This window comes from Ranitomeya imitator, chromosome 1 (assembly GCF_032444005.1).
Source record: "Ranitomeya imitator isolate aRanImi1 chromosome 1, aRanImi1.pri, whole genome shotgun sequence".
Classification (NCBI taxonomy): Eukaryota; Metazoa; Chordata; class Amphibia; order Anura; family Dendrobatidae; genus Ranitomeya; species Ranitomeya imitator.
This window is the reverse complement of record NC_091282.1, coordinates 547,588,964-547,604,637: the sequence shown is the minus strand read 5'-3', so window position 1 is coordinate 547,604,637 and position 15,674 is coordinate 547,588,964. Positions and strand designations below refer to the sequence as shown.

At 45.1% G+C, this 15,674-nt stretch overlaps 1 protein-coding gene across 1 annotated transcript in view; it reads left to right on the top strand.

The window, feature by feature from the left end:
* ANO8 (anoctamin 8) overlaps window positions 1-15,674 on the top strand; it is a 128,569-nt gene that overhangs the window by 78,682 nt on the left and 34,213 nt on the right. The window contains exons 7-12 of the mRNA XM_069767686.1: window positions 5,378-5,505; window positions 6,361-6,522; window positions 6,677-6,829; window positions 8,303-8,429; window positions 9,957-10,012; window positions 10,852-10,926. Of these exons, the coding sequence (XP_069623787.1) occupies window positions 5,378-5,505; window positions 6,361-6,522; window positions 6,677-6,829; window positions 8,303-8,429; window positions 9,957-10,012; window positions 10,852-10,926 (701 nt within the window). The remainder of the gene's footprint in view (window positions 1-5,377; window positions 5,506-6,360; window positions 6,523-6,676; window positions 6,830-8,302; window positions 8,430-9,956; window positions 10,013-10,851; window positions 10,927-15,674) is intronic.

Below are 15,674 nucleotides of genomic sequence, written 5' to 3'. Positions count from 1 at the left end.
AGTGCATCTCGGCTTTGGGAAAATGGCCGCCGCGATCTCTTCTGCGCACGCGCGGCATCCCGCGGCCATTTTCCTGAAGCCCCGTGCAGCAGAGCACTACATCTGCGCACGCGCGGCCCCAGGAAGATGGCCGCCCGCACCGATGAAAGGAATGACAGCGCAGATCGCGCGCTGTGTCTTCACGTGGGCACAGGGAATCCGGACCTTGGACATGCGCACACCACTACGCCACCAACGGAAACCTGGGGAAGAAAAGAACGCTGTGAACACGCCCACCTGACCAGACCAGCCTGATTGACAGGCGAAAACGCCGACTTTGGTAATGTATTTCTCGGCATACATGGGGAATCAGGGTACACTACATACACCATAGTAACGCACAGCACAGGCCCTATTTAACAGTATTTATATCTCAATCTCAAAAAACGGGGTGACAGGTTCCCTTTAATAACAGGCCGGGTGCACATGATCCGGAAGTGGCAGCACTTTGGATGCAGCTCATGTTCAGTGCATCCAACATACTGCCGTCTACTGAACGCAGGTAAATCTGCATGTCTTCACCGAACCATGCAGATTCAATGCATTGTACGGGTGAAATTTATCTTCCAGAGGCTCGCGTCTCCACAAGAGAAATAGACATGCTGCAGTCTGGAAAGACGCGACACATGTCCGTCTCCGCTGGGGAGCCGCGGGTGTCAGTGCACGCATAATGGACATGGGATTTCACTATACTGTAACATCTGGACGCTGCAGGTTGGACACTGCTCAAGTACACACCATCCAATCTGATCGTCTGCACATAGCCTCATAGAAGAAAAGGGGGCAGGAGGGAAATAAAGGCCAATTCCTTGACACATAAAGAGCCCAGTGCAGTGGTAAGAAGATTTATAGCTACACTGGAATAGAAAAAGTAAAATATATTGTTGAGATTATTCCATGCCGCCAATAGCATGCAGCACAGGCTAATGTAAAAGTAACGAGTTATTCAGTGTATTATAACTAATCATCCACTTTGAGTATCGCAGTAACTCTGAGTTCCCCTTCTCTGGTACACCTCATCAGTAACACAGCACAAGTGAATCCTCAAGACAACAACATCTTTGTCTCTCCGTTGTGGAGAGATGTCCTTTTTTCTTTTTGTGCCCATTATGCTAATTCCTGGCCTGTGGTTCCAGAGAGCATGTTAGAAGAGTTTTCTCCAGGGGCGAGTAGTCTTTTCCTTCGATGTAGCTTGGCAGCATCTGAAACTGGTTGAACAGTTAGGTCAATGTGACTTGCTTAAGTGCTTGTAGGAAAGTCAGGAATTGGCATACTGGGCATCAAAGGGAACAAAATGTCATATCGGCAACAGAAGGACAAAGCGGAAAACGGGAAACTGCTGCAGATTCAGGGGCGCACGGCGCTTTGGGTAGGGTAAATAATTCGTTTTTTTCGCACATGACACATCCTATTTAAATACCTGAGTAAAATCAGAAAAGCTTCTTTTCCTTTCCCAGACAAGGGCTGACTAAGCAATGTCAGAGCCAGGTCTCCTGGCGCGTGTGTGACATTGGCTTCAGCTCTCACATGAGTTATCAATCAGAGGTTTCTCATTAATATTCCATCAGATCGGATGTCTGCTCTGACGAAATAATAATGGCAGCAGCCAGTTAACGAATGTTGATTGGCTGCAGCATTCCCGTGACATAGAAATGTCATGCGAGTGACGGGAGACTCTACGCCAACATTGGTGGAGCTGTCCCAAGCAGGATGTGACTTTAAACTTAATACATTACTGGGAAATAGGACATTAAAGAAGGGGTTGTCCAAGTAGTGGACAATGGTTTTAATCGACCTATATAACCCACCCCCTCTTCCCCCACTTACGTGGCAGCGTCACCTCTCCTACATATGACATATCCAATGATGTCATAGTGTGGTCATAAGAACACCATTTCTAGGATGCAGATGAGTTGGATGGACAGGGAAGAGGTGGCGGATGTGCATTGTCACTGACATAGATCTTAAATGACACACTGAGGCGTAATAAAATAATTTTATCCAGCATGAATCAAGTTTAAGTCTGCTCTGGATAAAACTCGGGCACTATGGAGACAAAAATGACTTAAAATTAGAGTGTAAAAGCATATTTAGCAGGTGGGAATAAATAGCAATTTAGAGAAATATTTGTAATGCCACATGTGTAATAACATTTCATAACTACTTTATGGCACAATAATATACATTACAAGGATTTTAATAGATGATTAAAAGTACCGTAAGTGATCTATGAAGGAGTGCATAAATATGATTTGTAGCCAAATAGTCAGTTTGTAACCCGCTGGGCAGCCAAAGGGATTGCGTCTAAGTGCAGCAGGAGCGATGACATCTCTACATCGCACCAGCTGATCCTCCGTAGACACTGCAGACCAGAGCAGCGGGGAAACAGAGTTAGGTGAGTAGCTTACCGTAATTTTCTATTTTAATTGACAGTACATTGAGGGAAACTGTTGGGACGTCATGCTTTGCAAGAGTGCTGTGTGAGGACATCATGCTCTGCAAGAGTGCTGTGTGAGGACATCATGCTCTGCAAGAGTGCTGTATCAGGACATCATCCTCTGCAAGGGGGCTGTGTGAGGACATCATGCTCTGCAAGGGTGAGGTGTGAGGACATCATGCTCTGCAAGAGTGCATTGTGAGGACATCATGCTCTGCAAGGGTGCTGTGTGAGGACATCATCCTCTGCAAGGGTGCTGTGTGAGGACATCCTGCTCTGCAAGGGTGCTGTGTGAGGACATCATGCTCTGCAAGGGTGCTGTGTGAGGACATCATGCTCTGCAAGGGTGCTGTGTGAGGACATCATGCTCTGCAAGGGTGCTGTGTGAGGACATCATGCTATGCAAGAGTGCATTGTGAGGACATCATGCTCTGCAAGGGTGCTGTGTGTGGACATCATGCTCTGCAAGGGTGCTGTGTGTGCACATCATGCTCTGCAAAGGTGCTGTGTGAGGACATCATGCTATGCAATAGTGCATTGTGAGGAAATCATTCTCTGCAAGGGTGCTGTGTGTGGACATCATTCTCTGCAAGGGTGCTGTGTGAGGACATCATGCTCTGCAAGGGTGCTGTGTGAGGACATCATGCTATGCAAGAGTGCATTGTGTGGACATCATGCTCTGCAAGGGTGCTGTGTGTGGACATCATGCTCTGCAAGGGTGCTGTGTGTGCACATCATGCTCTGCAAAGGTGCTGTGTGAGGACATCATGCTATGCAATAGTGCATTGTGAGGAAATCATTCTCTGCAAGAGTGCATTGTGAGGACATCATGCTCTGCAAGGGTGCTGTGTGAGGACATCATCCTCTGCAAGGGTGCTGTGTGAGGACATCCTGCTCTGCAAGGGTGCTGTGTGAGGACATCGTGCTCTGCAAGGGTGCTGTGTGAGGACATCATGCTCTGCAAGGGTGCTGTGTGAGGACATCATGCTCTGCAAGGGTGCTGTGTGAGGACATCATGCTATGCAAGAGTGCATTGTGAGGACATCATGCTCTGCAAGGGTGCTGTGTGTGGACATCATGCTCTGCAAGGGTGCTGTGTGTGCACATCATGCTCTGCAAAGGTGCTGTGTGAGGACATCATGCTATGCAATAGTGCATTGTGAGGAAATCATTCTCTGCAAGGGTGCTGTGTGTGGACATCATGCTCTGCAAGGGTGCTGTGTGTGGACATCATGCTCTGCAAGGGTGCTGTGTGTGCACATCATGCTCTGCAAAGGTGCTGTGTGAGGACATCATGCTATGCAATAGTGCATTGTGAGGAAATCATTCTCTGCAAGGGTGCTGTGTGAGGATATCATGCTCTGCAAGAGTGCATTGTGAGGACATGCTCTGCAAGGGTGCTGTGTGAGGACATCATGCTATGCAAGGGTGCTGTGTGAGGACATCATGCTCTGCAAGAGTGCATTGTGAGGACATCATGCTCTGCAAGGGTGCTGCGTGAGGACATCATGCTCTGCAAGGGTGCTGTGTGAGGACATCATGCTCTGCAAGGGTGCTGTGTGAGGACATCATGCTCTGCAAGAGTGCATTGTGAGGACATCATGCTATGCAAGGGTGCTGTGTGAGGACATCATGCTCTGCAAGAGTGCATTGTGAGGACATCATGCTCTGCAAGGATGCTGTGTGAGGACATCATGCTCTGCAAGGGTGCTGTGTGAGGACATCATGCTCTGCAAGAATGCATTGTGAGGACATCATGCTCTGCAAGGGTGCTGCGTGAGGACATCATGCTCTGTTCAAAGAGGCTGTGTGGGGACATCATGCTCTGCAAGGGTGCTGTATGTGGACATCATGCTCTGTTCAAAGAGGCTGTGTGGGGATGTCATACTGTGCAAGGGCTATGTGTGAACATAATACTGAGCAAGGGAGCTGTGCGGGGACTTCATACTGGAATGAGGACTTTCTGGGGACATTGTACTGTGTAGGGGACTGTGTGGAGATGTCATATCGGGCAAGGGGGGGCTTTGTGGTGATGTCATACTGTACTGTGTATGGGACTGTGGAGGCATCATACTGAGTTGGGAGCTGCTGTCAAAGGCTGAAAAACACGAGCAATATGATTTATAAGCTTTAAAAAAGCAGTAAATGATGTGGTTTTGATTAGCCAGTAGTGATAAAAAAATGCTCAAGTATTAACAGTAGCAGCTAGTCAGCTCAATCCTACTCAATATTAAATGCTAAAAATTAACATTACACAATAGTAAGAAGAAGAATAATTTAGTTTGTTCGTATTGTTGAGCCCTCCACAACAGTTAGTCTTTCATGTGGCCCCTAGGAAAAATGAATTTCCCACCCCTGCTATAGATAGATCACAGACCTGAGCAATTGCAATATGATAAGACTCCTCACCCTCTAGAAAGCCAGTTATAATGGGAAATATAAGCAGCATTAGCAGAAACCTATCAGAATGGAGAAAAATGATCATTACACACCATATATTAATGGCATATAGACCAGAACTGGTACATAAGAGCCTCTGTGTTACTATATAATAATAGTCTGTGTTGGTTTAATATCAAGTTCAATATTCTATCACAGAGTGCAATCTGTCACTCGCTCCCCACAAATGCATGCTTGGAACCCATACCAAATGGTCTCTGGTTCTCTAGGAATATTGTGGATTTGAACAATGGTTTCAGAGTGATGATATTATGGACAGTATGTCAGTGTTATTTGAGGACTATCCTAATGCGTCTAGTTTCTGGGTGGTGTAGAAGTAGTCACTAATGTAAATTGCTAGTCCTCCACACATACATTAATAATCTGGCAGTTGTTCTAGAATTGAAGCATACCATAATTGGCAATGTTATAGTTTCAGCTTTTGTATATTTTTCTCTCCAGATGACATTTGTGAGTATTTTGGGGTGAAGATTGCCATGTATTTCTCATGGCTTGGCTTCTACACCTCATCACTGGTCTATCCTGCTGTCTTTGGCATGATGCTTTGGTTCTTCACTGAATCTGACCAGGTAAGTGGTCTCTTTGAGAAATGAAATAACATTTTGTAAAGTTGATTATTATCGTTATACGTATTTGTTGGCTGTTGGCTTGTTTGCCTTCACTTGTGAAGTCTAAGAAGCAGACTAGAGCTGTTGTTGGTGACTACTGGACTTGTAGAATTGGTTTTCTATTACACAGAGAATTGAAAAACTGATAGAATGTAAGTGTTACCATGCCCCTGAGATGACTGAAAGGCGCACAGCCGTGGGGTACTGATACCGGGCACAATGATCATGATTCCAAGTATAGTTTAGTGTGGTTCAAAAGTCAAGAGTTAGGCTGACCGCACAACTGACAAAAGGATGCTCGTCCTAATTCCACTGGACCCAAGTAGAAGAGTACATACCATAAATTGAAGTGAAGGACAGCATCCAATCCAGGTGAGGAAAGTTTTCTTTATTGTGCCAAATGCGACGTTTCAACCACTAAGGTCATGCTTGAAAAAGACCTTAGTGGTTGAAACGTCGCATTTGGCACAATAAAGAAAACTTTCCTCACCTGGATTGGATGCTGTCCTTAACTTCAATTTATAGTTTAGTGTGGTTATCTGTCAAAGCACGTGGAACAAACAACTTAGTGTTGCCGAGGTCTTCAAGGAGAAGGAGAAGCAACGCACTGATATGTAGCTGCACCTAATAATTCAGTTAGTATGTTGGGGACCTATCCATTATTTTTTTAAAGCGTTCTTCCCATTTCCACCATCCATGGATCAGACTTGAACAGCTATGTGTTTGATTTTTATAATTTTCCTTAACTCATTGGTGCAGATATGACTATACCTAAAACTTAACTTGGGTACTTTGACATCTGTTTGCCTTTGTTAGACCAGCCGTGATATCTGCTGTGTGGTCTTTGCACTCTTCAATGTAGTTTGGGCTACACTGTTTCTAGAAGGTTGGAAACGGAGAGGAGCAGAGCTTGCCTACAAGTGGGGGACACTAGATACCCCTGCAGAATTCATTGAGGAGCCGCGACCACAGTTCAGGGTAAGTGCATGAACCGTATGATGACATACAAGAGCATATTTGTGTGGTGTCAGGACCCTTTGCTGCGTAGTATTAGCAGTAATGTGTATAATTTGTTAGTGGTCTTTTATGGGTTTGCAATGGCAGCTCCTTCTCTATTCTGAATCTTTAATAGGGTGTCAAGAGGATCAGTCCAGTGACCAATTGTGAGGAGTTTTACTATCCCCCATGGAAGCGACTCCTTTTCCAGTCCTGTGTCAGTCTGCCTGTCTGCATGTCCTGTCTCTGCTTCGTCTTTGTCGTGATGCTTGCTTGCTTCGAGCTGCAGGTAAGTGAATCTTACACGCCTCCAGTCATTCAGCCATGCACAGGAGCTCAGTGACTAGTCCTTCTGTCACACCTTACAAGTGTCATTAAATTCATAGATATTAATGGGAATTACTAACATTTTCACCTGTCTAGGGCTTACATTTCTTTAGAAACTACTGATTACCTAGTTTTTTTGCTCAATGGGGAAGAATTGAGCCCAATACGGACTTAGAAGACCTATTAAATGTATTTCTCCCACAACTAGTGAGCTATAGGTAGAGGAAAATGGGACTAAAGTGCAGCTGAACCCCCTTCAATTTTGCAGAGAGAAAAATAAAATCATCATATTGGGATGAAATAAAAGCAATTTTAACTTTTAAATTTTTCCTTTTTTTTTTACACCCTTGTAATTGAGAAAAATGGTAGCTAGTACCGATTGAGTCGAGATACTCGCAAAACATGGTATTTAGGAAGTAGACAAGTGCAGAAAAACAGTCATAAAATCATAACCACTGTCTTAGTCATTTTAGAGACCCAATAATTATAAACTCCAGAGTTGAGTAGGAAGGATGGCGAGGGCTGGGTGCTGCATGGTGCCAAGCATGTGATCTGATAGGGAGGATGAGAGGACAGTCATACTGCAAATTAAATCAATATTAAAAAGAAAAGCACAAATGGCAATAGAAAAAAAAAGGGTAGCATAAGCAAAGAGAAGGAGATGCTTAAGTCGACTGTGATTAAGAGTCCGGAGAAAAGTATAGGAATCAATATATACTTTGTGTTCAAACTTTATTTTTAAACTTTTACATATGTCTTTTCTTAAAGTACCACTCCAGCGTTTTGTTTTTTTATTGCACCGCTGGAGTGGTGTTTTAAATATAAGCCCACTGCCCCTGTCTGATACTCACCTGCCGCCGCCTTCATCCATTTCCAGCATCGTTCCCGGCGGTCTGCAGCGAAAAGTGACTTGCCATCAGCTCCAGTGTTTCGCGGAGCGGAGGTCACTTTTCAATACAAGTCTATGAGAGGCTCCTTCTGGCTCATAGACTTGTACTGAGAATGTGTGACGTAGCTCCGGACTTATGGCCAGTCAGAAGCTGCGCTCACAAGATGGTGCCGCGGGACCGGAGTGGAGCAAAAAATGGTGAAGACGCCAAACGGTAAGTATATGACAGGGGCTTACATTTAACATGCCACTGCAGCACTGAAAAAGAAAACTCTGGAGCGGTGCTTTAAACGTTATTTATCCTTGTTCAAACACATTTTTTCTCTTGACATTTTGCACTTTTCATAAATCCAGCTCTATCTGTCAACTGGCCACAGTCACCAGTGTTGGCCATGGAGAAGCAAAGGCAATCCGATAATAACCTGTCTATAGATCATAATTATCTATATTGTGCATTAACCACAACAGAAAGATCTAAAATGTTTTGAAATTCTGCCATTGTTTTTGCCATCGCTAAATCTGACTATTCTTAATGTTCTTTTCTAGGAGTTTGTTCTCAGTATCAGAGAGCTCCCAAGACTTGTACGCTTCTTTCCCAAGATCCTTCTGGCTGTTATAGTTAGTTCCTGTGACGAGGTGTACCGAAAGATTGCGTACTGGTTAAATGATATGGGTACATGTTACTGATCTGTCTTACTTTCCTACTTCTCATCACATTATTTCTGCACAGTTTATTACTTGTATATTTCTTATATATTTATCTTACCTGCATCATATTGAGCGGACAATAGTCTTTAGTTAGCACTTTCCATTCTGCAAGTCTGTGAGGCCTGGGACATCTGGGGGAAAAGAAAGTTCTGACAGGTTGGATTCCTATTGGTCAGATCTGTTGATTCCCTCAAAGATTAGTGCCATAAAGTGTCTGGCACAAATTGTGGTTTTCACAAAGTTTCGTATTTGGGTGTTTTTAGATCTTTTAGAGTCAAATGTTTGTATCGTTACTGAAGTACAATGATAAGTGTATAAGTCTTTATTCTTTTACTGACATTCATCAAGTTTATGTAGAGACTCAATATTTACATTGTTGACCATTATTTTTCAAGACTATTTGTAATTCACCCTGACATGCTGGGTATCAGCTACTGGGTCAAATCCTGACTTATGGCAGCCCATTCTTACCTAACCAGTGCTTGAATAAATCAATAAGAAGCAATGCAGCACAATCAACTCTGAGATATTAATTATCACAACATCATGAGCACAGTTTGGGGTCAAAGGGATATCGAGGTGCTAAGCTACAACTAAGAGTCTATAGTCCAGCAAAAAGGGGGAAAAGCGTCACTCGCCATCCCTTTAAAATTCAGTCTTTAGTTCTTGCACATGAAAGCCATAAAATCTAGTGGCAGGAGAAAGCGCGGAGAAGAAAAGGAGACGTCTGAAGTGGCATCTTCACTGAAAATAATTTTACCCCAGTCCCCTGCAGTTCAAACCCTGTACTTCCTGCAAAATGTCAGACTCTTCTTGATGTTTTTCTTGGAGAGAAGTGGCTTTTTTACTGCCCTTGACACCATTCTAGCCCCCAAAACTTTGCTCTGACAACTGCTTGCTGCCATTCATGTGCAAGCTCTGCACTGGTTTGGAACCAATCTCATAGCTGAATATTTTATAGGAGACAGTCTTGACTTTCTTGGGCATCCTGAAGCCTTCTTCACCTCAATTGAACCTCTCTATTTGAAGTTCTTGATGATTTGCTAAATGTTTGATTTAGGGGCAATCTTACAAGCAACAATGTCCTTGCCTCTAAATATCTTTTGATTCAAATCAATGATGCTCTTGTTTTTTAAGACCATGATTTCAAACATCAGCCCCTTTTACAGCACCCATCTTATAATTCAAGTCAGCAATTTTCATGACCATTAATGACTGCAATTTTGTTTACAATTCATCCGATCACTTTTCATAACAATCTAGAGTTAATGCAAACTTCCACCATAAAAAGAAAATCCGTAAACTTTTTGAAAACCCAAATGTCTGTCCGTATCAAAACTTTTGGTTTCTACTGTATAAGTGCTTAGCTGAAGTTTTGGCTGTCAGTGACACATCCGTTTTCTCTGACCAGCTTTATCTTTCGTTTATTGTATGGATATTTTCCATTTCCCATATTTATTCACCTTCTTTCCCCTTAATATTTTATTTTCAGAGAATTACCGTTTACAGAGTGCCTATGAGAAACATCTAATCATCAAAATTGTTTTAGTAAGTACTCTTCTGAAAAGGTGGGTTGTCTAAAAGGTTGGGAGAAAGGGTTAAAAGTTGTAATGTCCGGATTACAGGGACGCTCCTGTGAAGGACAGATTTAGCAGACTCTCAAGAATACCACCATAAAAGTTTTATAGCACAGCTAAGCAACTTACTTAGCAGGGAAAATATAAATCTTTGTACCGTGATAGCCAGTAGATGGGAAAAAAAATACGATTTGAGATTCCTCAGTGGGTGATAGCTTTTAATGGCTAACTGAAAAATGGTAACAAATTGCAAGCTTCTAAACTGATGAAGAGACCTGTGTAGTCTGGAAAGCTTGCAATTTGTTACCATCTTATCAGTTAGTCATTAAAAGGTATCAACCACTGAGGAATCTCAAATCTTAATATTTGTAGCAGGAATGGTCATTTATCTTATATTGTAATGACGGTACCATTTTGCATGTGAACGTTCATTGTGCTGAATGAAGAGTCATGCCGATGAGCCTTCATTTTAAGCTTGCTACAATTGTGTATTCATACAGGAGAACACAGAAGTACCATCAAGCGTTGATATTTTAGAAGCTATTTTACTAGCCTTTGTACGTTCTCTAGTGCATGAATTGAGATTTAAAGGGGTTGACCTGGATTAGAAAGAGTCTGCCTATGGACCATGCCTGGTGATGCTGTTCAGCCCTATTCACCTGCATTGCATGCAGGCAGTAATACAAGACGCACATCTGGCAGTCTTTCTTTGGAAAAAGAGAAATCTGATTCCTTTTCTCATCCTGGATAACTCCTTTTTAAGACCAATCTTGTATTTTGAAACCTGTGTTTTTTTTCTTTCCTATGAAGTTCCAGTTTGTAAATTCCTACCTGAGTCTTTTCTACATTGGTTTCTACCTCAAGGACATGGAGCGACTCAAGGAGGTGAGGGGGAGCATCCTTCCCTAGTTTTCCTTTTTTCTGTATGCATTTCTAGTTCTTACAATGTTGGTCTTGTGATGATGACATTTGTACCATTGCTTGTACATATTTTTTTTTCTAAAAAGGCTGTATTCCCACTGGTTTGTGTGCACTAACTTAACATTTTTACCGATAAAACATGTGTTAGCTTTACTATTAAATTAGAGCCAAGACCCATTGTATGGCCTGAGCGAGGGTTGAGCAGCTATGAGAATATACATATATATACACACACATACAGAGTGCAGTCCATCAGTCTTTGCATAGTGACATGGTTGTAAGTTTGGCTCTTAACCCCATTGGACTTGTGCTGATTAATGGGGATTATTGTCACCTATTCTGTTTGATTGTTTTTTTTTGGTTGTCCGTGCATACTTCACTTCTTTCTTCATCGAGCCATTTTCCTGGTTTCTTTCTGCTTTCATCATGTGTAATGTCACTGATGGGGACAGCTATGCATGCCTGGGAAGTGAAATGTAATTTTTTTTCCCTAGAAATATCCTGCCAGTGTAAGGATAGTTGTACCGTAGAATGTCCATCTCTGGCTATCACTTGTCTCTCTTTCCAGCGGGTGCTGAGTCTTGCTCCTTCTTATGTTGCCTCTCAGGACTGTGAGTTGTACAGTCAGCGTAAATGCAGTATCTCCTACAATTAATCATCCGCGTTCAATCAATGCTGTGGTTGTGTGAGATGGCAGCAGGAGCAAAACTCAGATATTCTCCCTGTCTACCGTTGTTTCCTTTAAGGCTTGCAGCCCGATGTGTGCATTGTCTGTATGCATGGGGTGAATTGCATTCAATTCATTGTGCTGCCTACGTCTTGATCAACAGTGCCCGGATTCAAACAGAATCACATGTCATAGGGTTTCTACTCTAATCTCACTTTGATCTCTTAAAGGGTTGTTCCCTTCTCACTATTTTTTAAACTACATCTGTTGGTCAGAGGCCTACATACACATTACATGGCTGACCAGACCTGTTGGAATCTATGGCTTTCGCTGACTTTCCTCTTATGTGTATGGGGCTTCTCATTTATAGTGGCGTTAGGGCTCACACTCGTCTACTTAAATAAAATCACTCCGATGTTGTTCCTGAAAAGCAGGACGAGTGTCATGTGAGTACAGTGTGATTTTTATCAAGTCGCCTCCATATGACATTGGTAGGAAGTCTGTATTAATGCGTTTTTAACATCAGTTTTTGCATACAGTGATTCTATATAATTTCTCCTTCGCCTCATTGGGGGACACAGACCGTGGGTGTATGCTGCTGCCACTAGGAGGCTGACACTAAGTGATACAAAAAAAGTTAGCTCCTCCCCTGCAGTATACACCCTCCTGCTGGCTCTCAGCTAACCAGTTCTTGTTTAGTGTCTGTAGGAAGCACATGGGTCTGGTTCAGACCCCAACGTTTTTATTTTACTTTTTACTTTTCTGTACATTTTTATTTTTCAATTAACGGAGTGAAGGGGGCGACGGATTGCTTTCTAGGGTCCGCTCTCCCCCGAACCATCAACAGGCGAGCACAGCGAGTATACCTCCCTGTACCCTCTCCTGCGACGACTGAGGCACGCCTAATCTACACTAGGGCGTCGGTTCCTATACGGTCCCGATCTCCCCCCTGTAAGATGGCGAGCACATAGAGTATACCTCTTATGTGCATCTCCCGGGCTCCACCGCACTCAAGCCCTCACCTGTTGGCGTCATGTAGTCCCCACAGTAGCCGTAAGTCCCCTGCGGCAGGCACATATGAAGATGCACAGACGCTCTCCATCCCCTGGCAAAGGGAGGATTGATTGAGCTTATTCCCTCACAATGGAGCCTGCATCTCAGCTCGGTGGCGGTGAGCAGTTTCCTTCCTCACGCTGCCTGCATGGGAAGGTGCGGTCCGGGTCCCTGGGGAGAGGTGCCGCTGGCTGGACGCCAGCGGCAATCATTCGGCGCGACGTCGTGGCTGCCGGCATGCTCCGCTGGCAGGCTCCATAAATTTAGTCCCCGGCTTTTTCAGCCGGACTAGGCCACAGTTAAAATCCCCGCCCATCGCTGGAGCCCCGGCCACTACTCAGGCGCTTCTCGCTCTGAACGAGAAGAGCCCTGCAAATCTCGGGCGCCATCTTGGGACTCCACTTCTGCGGGGAGGGGGCGACGGATCCTTCCAAGGCTCCCCCGAATCATCAACAGGCGAGCACGGTGAGTATACCTCCCCGTACCATCTCCTGCGACGTGGGAAGCCATGCATGAGCTCACTTCCGGGGCGACGGTTCCTTCACGGTCCCAATCTCCTCACACAAGCAACAGGCGACCACACAGAGTGTCGCCTCCATGTATCCTCTCCTGGAGCCAGGCCTATTGCCGGACAACTGGCCCTGTCCACCCAGACTGAATTCCATGGATGTACTGAGGCCTTCTCTATGGCGTCTGAGCAGCCCCCATTGTCCCACCACTGTGAAAGCGGATGGCACAAGGAGGCAGACGGTTCCTCTCCACCTCCCTAACAAAGGGATGATGGATTGAGGTTTTTCCCTGCACCGTCCACGCTGCACAGAACAGCGCTGAAACCCACATCCGCGGAGGCTCCATGCCGGGATGCTGAGTGGATCCATCTTCAGAGGGATATCCACATGCCGACAGGCAGCCTCAGCCACTTCTCTGTGGCCTACCTCCCTGAGGTAACGCTCCGGCCGGCTCCAAAAATTTAGCCCCCGGCTTTGGCCGATGTGTAGGCCACATCCCGGAAGCCGCGCCCTAAGGCAGCTCCGCCCGCTTTTCTGGCGCTTCTCGTCTGGCACTACATCAGTACCTAAAGCCACACTGGTCTTAAAGGCGCATGACCAGTATTCCCTGGTCTTAAAGGCACATGACTAGTATTCCCTGGTCTTAAATGCACACGACCAGTATTCTCTGGTCTTAAAGGCACACGACAAGTATTCCCTGGTCTTAAAAGCATATGACCAGTATTCCTTGGTCTTAAAGGCACATGACCAGTATTCCCTGGTCTTAAAGGCGCATGACCAGTATTCTTTGGTCTTAAAGGCGCATGACCAGTATTCTCTGTTCTTAAAGGCGCATGACCAGTATTCCCTGGTCTTAAAGGCGCATGACCAGTATTCCCTGGTCTTAATGGCGCATGACCAGTATTCCCTGGTCTTAAGGGCGCATGATAAATCCGAGGAGCCCTCCGCCCTGACCCCAGCTTATCCCAGAGTACCTAGTTTCCCCTCAGTGGACTTCATCGCTGACCGCAATCCATGGTTCTCTGACCAAGAGATTGAATCCCTCCAGGTACCCACTGTGGCTCAGAGTGCTCGAAGGACTGATATACATGGTCCCTATCCTACATGGGAGTAGTCAGCTAGCAGGGGCCGCCCGCAAGTATTGTAGAAACGTAGAGGCGTCTAGAAACATACAGACACAGGGGCGATGGTTTTTGCATTAAAAAAAGTTTTTCGTTTCCTGTTCCCTCACCAATAATTTGATGACAACAAGGCTCTGAATATGGATTGGATATTGCGACTTGCCAGAGCTTCAGAAAAGGAACCATCAACCGATCTCGGTACATTGACGAGGACTCTGGTTCTGCTCTAGACTACGCAGTGTCCCTCATAAGGAGACTAAACTCCCTCATAAAGCATTTGCCATTCAGTCCAGATAAGCGATTCACTGGACAGAAGCCTCTACGTGGGATGCCATGCCTGGTCTGATTGTTAACAGCGACTGGTCCTTTAAAGGGCTCTAATCTCCCCACACCATCAACAGACGAGCACACGGAGTCGCCTCCATGTATCCTCTTCTGCATCCAGGCCTAACGTCAGACAACCTGTCCTGTCCACCCGGAGATCTGAACTCTGTGGATGTACAGAGCCATCCCTTTTTTGGTGTACGAGCACCCCCCTCTGCATCACCACTATTTAGCGGATGATGCAAGAAGGCGGACAATTTTTCCCCACTTCCCTGTTAAGAGGTTGATGGAAGAGCGGTGATGGCAAGAGACTATGACCTGCTGGATGCAGCCGCTCATTCTGCCACTTGGCAGATTAACCGGGTAGAATCTCCTGTGGTATACCTACCAGTATCACTGCCCGATGTATCATTTAAAAATACCACGGACTGTCAGATAACAAATCTGGTTCGTTCCGTCTTGCGGCTTCGGGTTAGGCGCTCTATCCTCCCTAGCTGCCGCATGGATTGCTAGAGCAATGGTCCCCTGGCTGGAGACCTTAACTACCTTGGTTCACACTTTTCCCGAAGACAGTACAACTGGCCAATCAAATCTTTTGAGCGGGAGACTGACAAAGGATTGTATAAGGTTTGACCAGGACAGTCTAGATCTAAGGGATCTTGGTTCCAAAAAGGGGAACGAAAAGTAAGACCGATCCTGGACCTCAAACTCCTAACAACCTTTGACAAGGTCCTCCTACTTCGGATGGAGTTCCTCCGCTCAGCCGTTACTTCAACAAGAAAAAGGTGCAGATTCTGGCATCTTACCCTTTTCCAAAATTCCTTCGCTTTTACATTCGTGAACAGCATTTTCAAGTCACGACCTTGTCCTTCAGCCTTGCTATCGCACTCAGAGTGTTCGCAAGGGTCATGGCGAATGTCATGTTTCTCTTGCACCCTAGAGGCGTGTTCGTCCTGCCCTGTTTGGTCGACTGTCTAGCCGCCCTTCCAAGACTGAGTCATCTATATCACTTGCGATACCCTCTCACCTGGGCTGGCA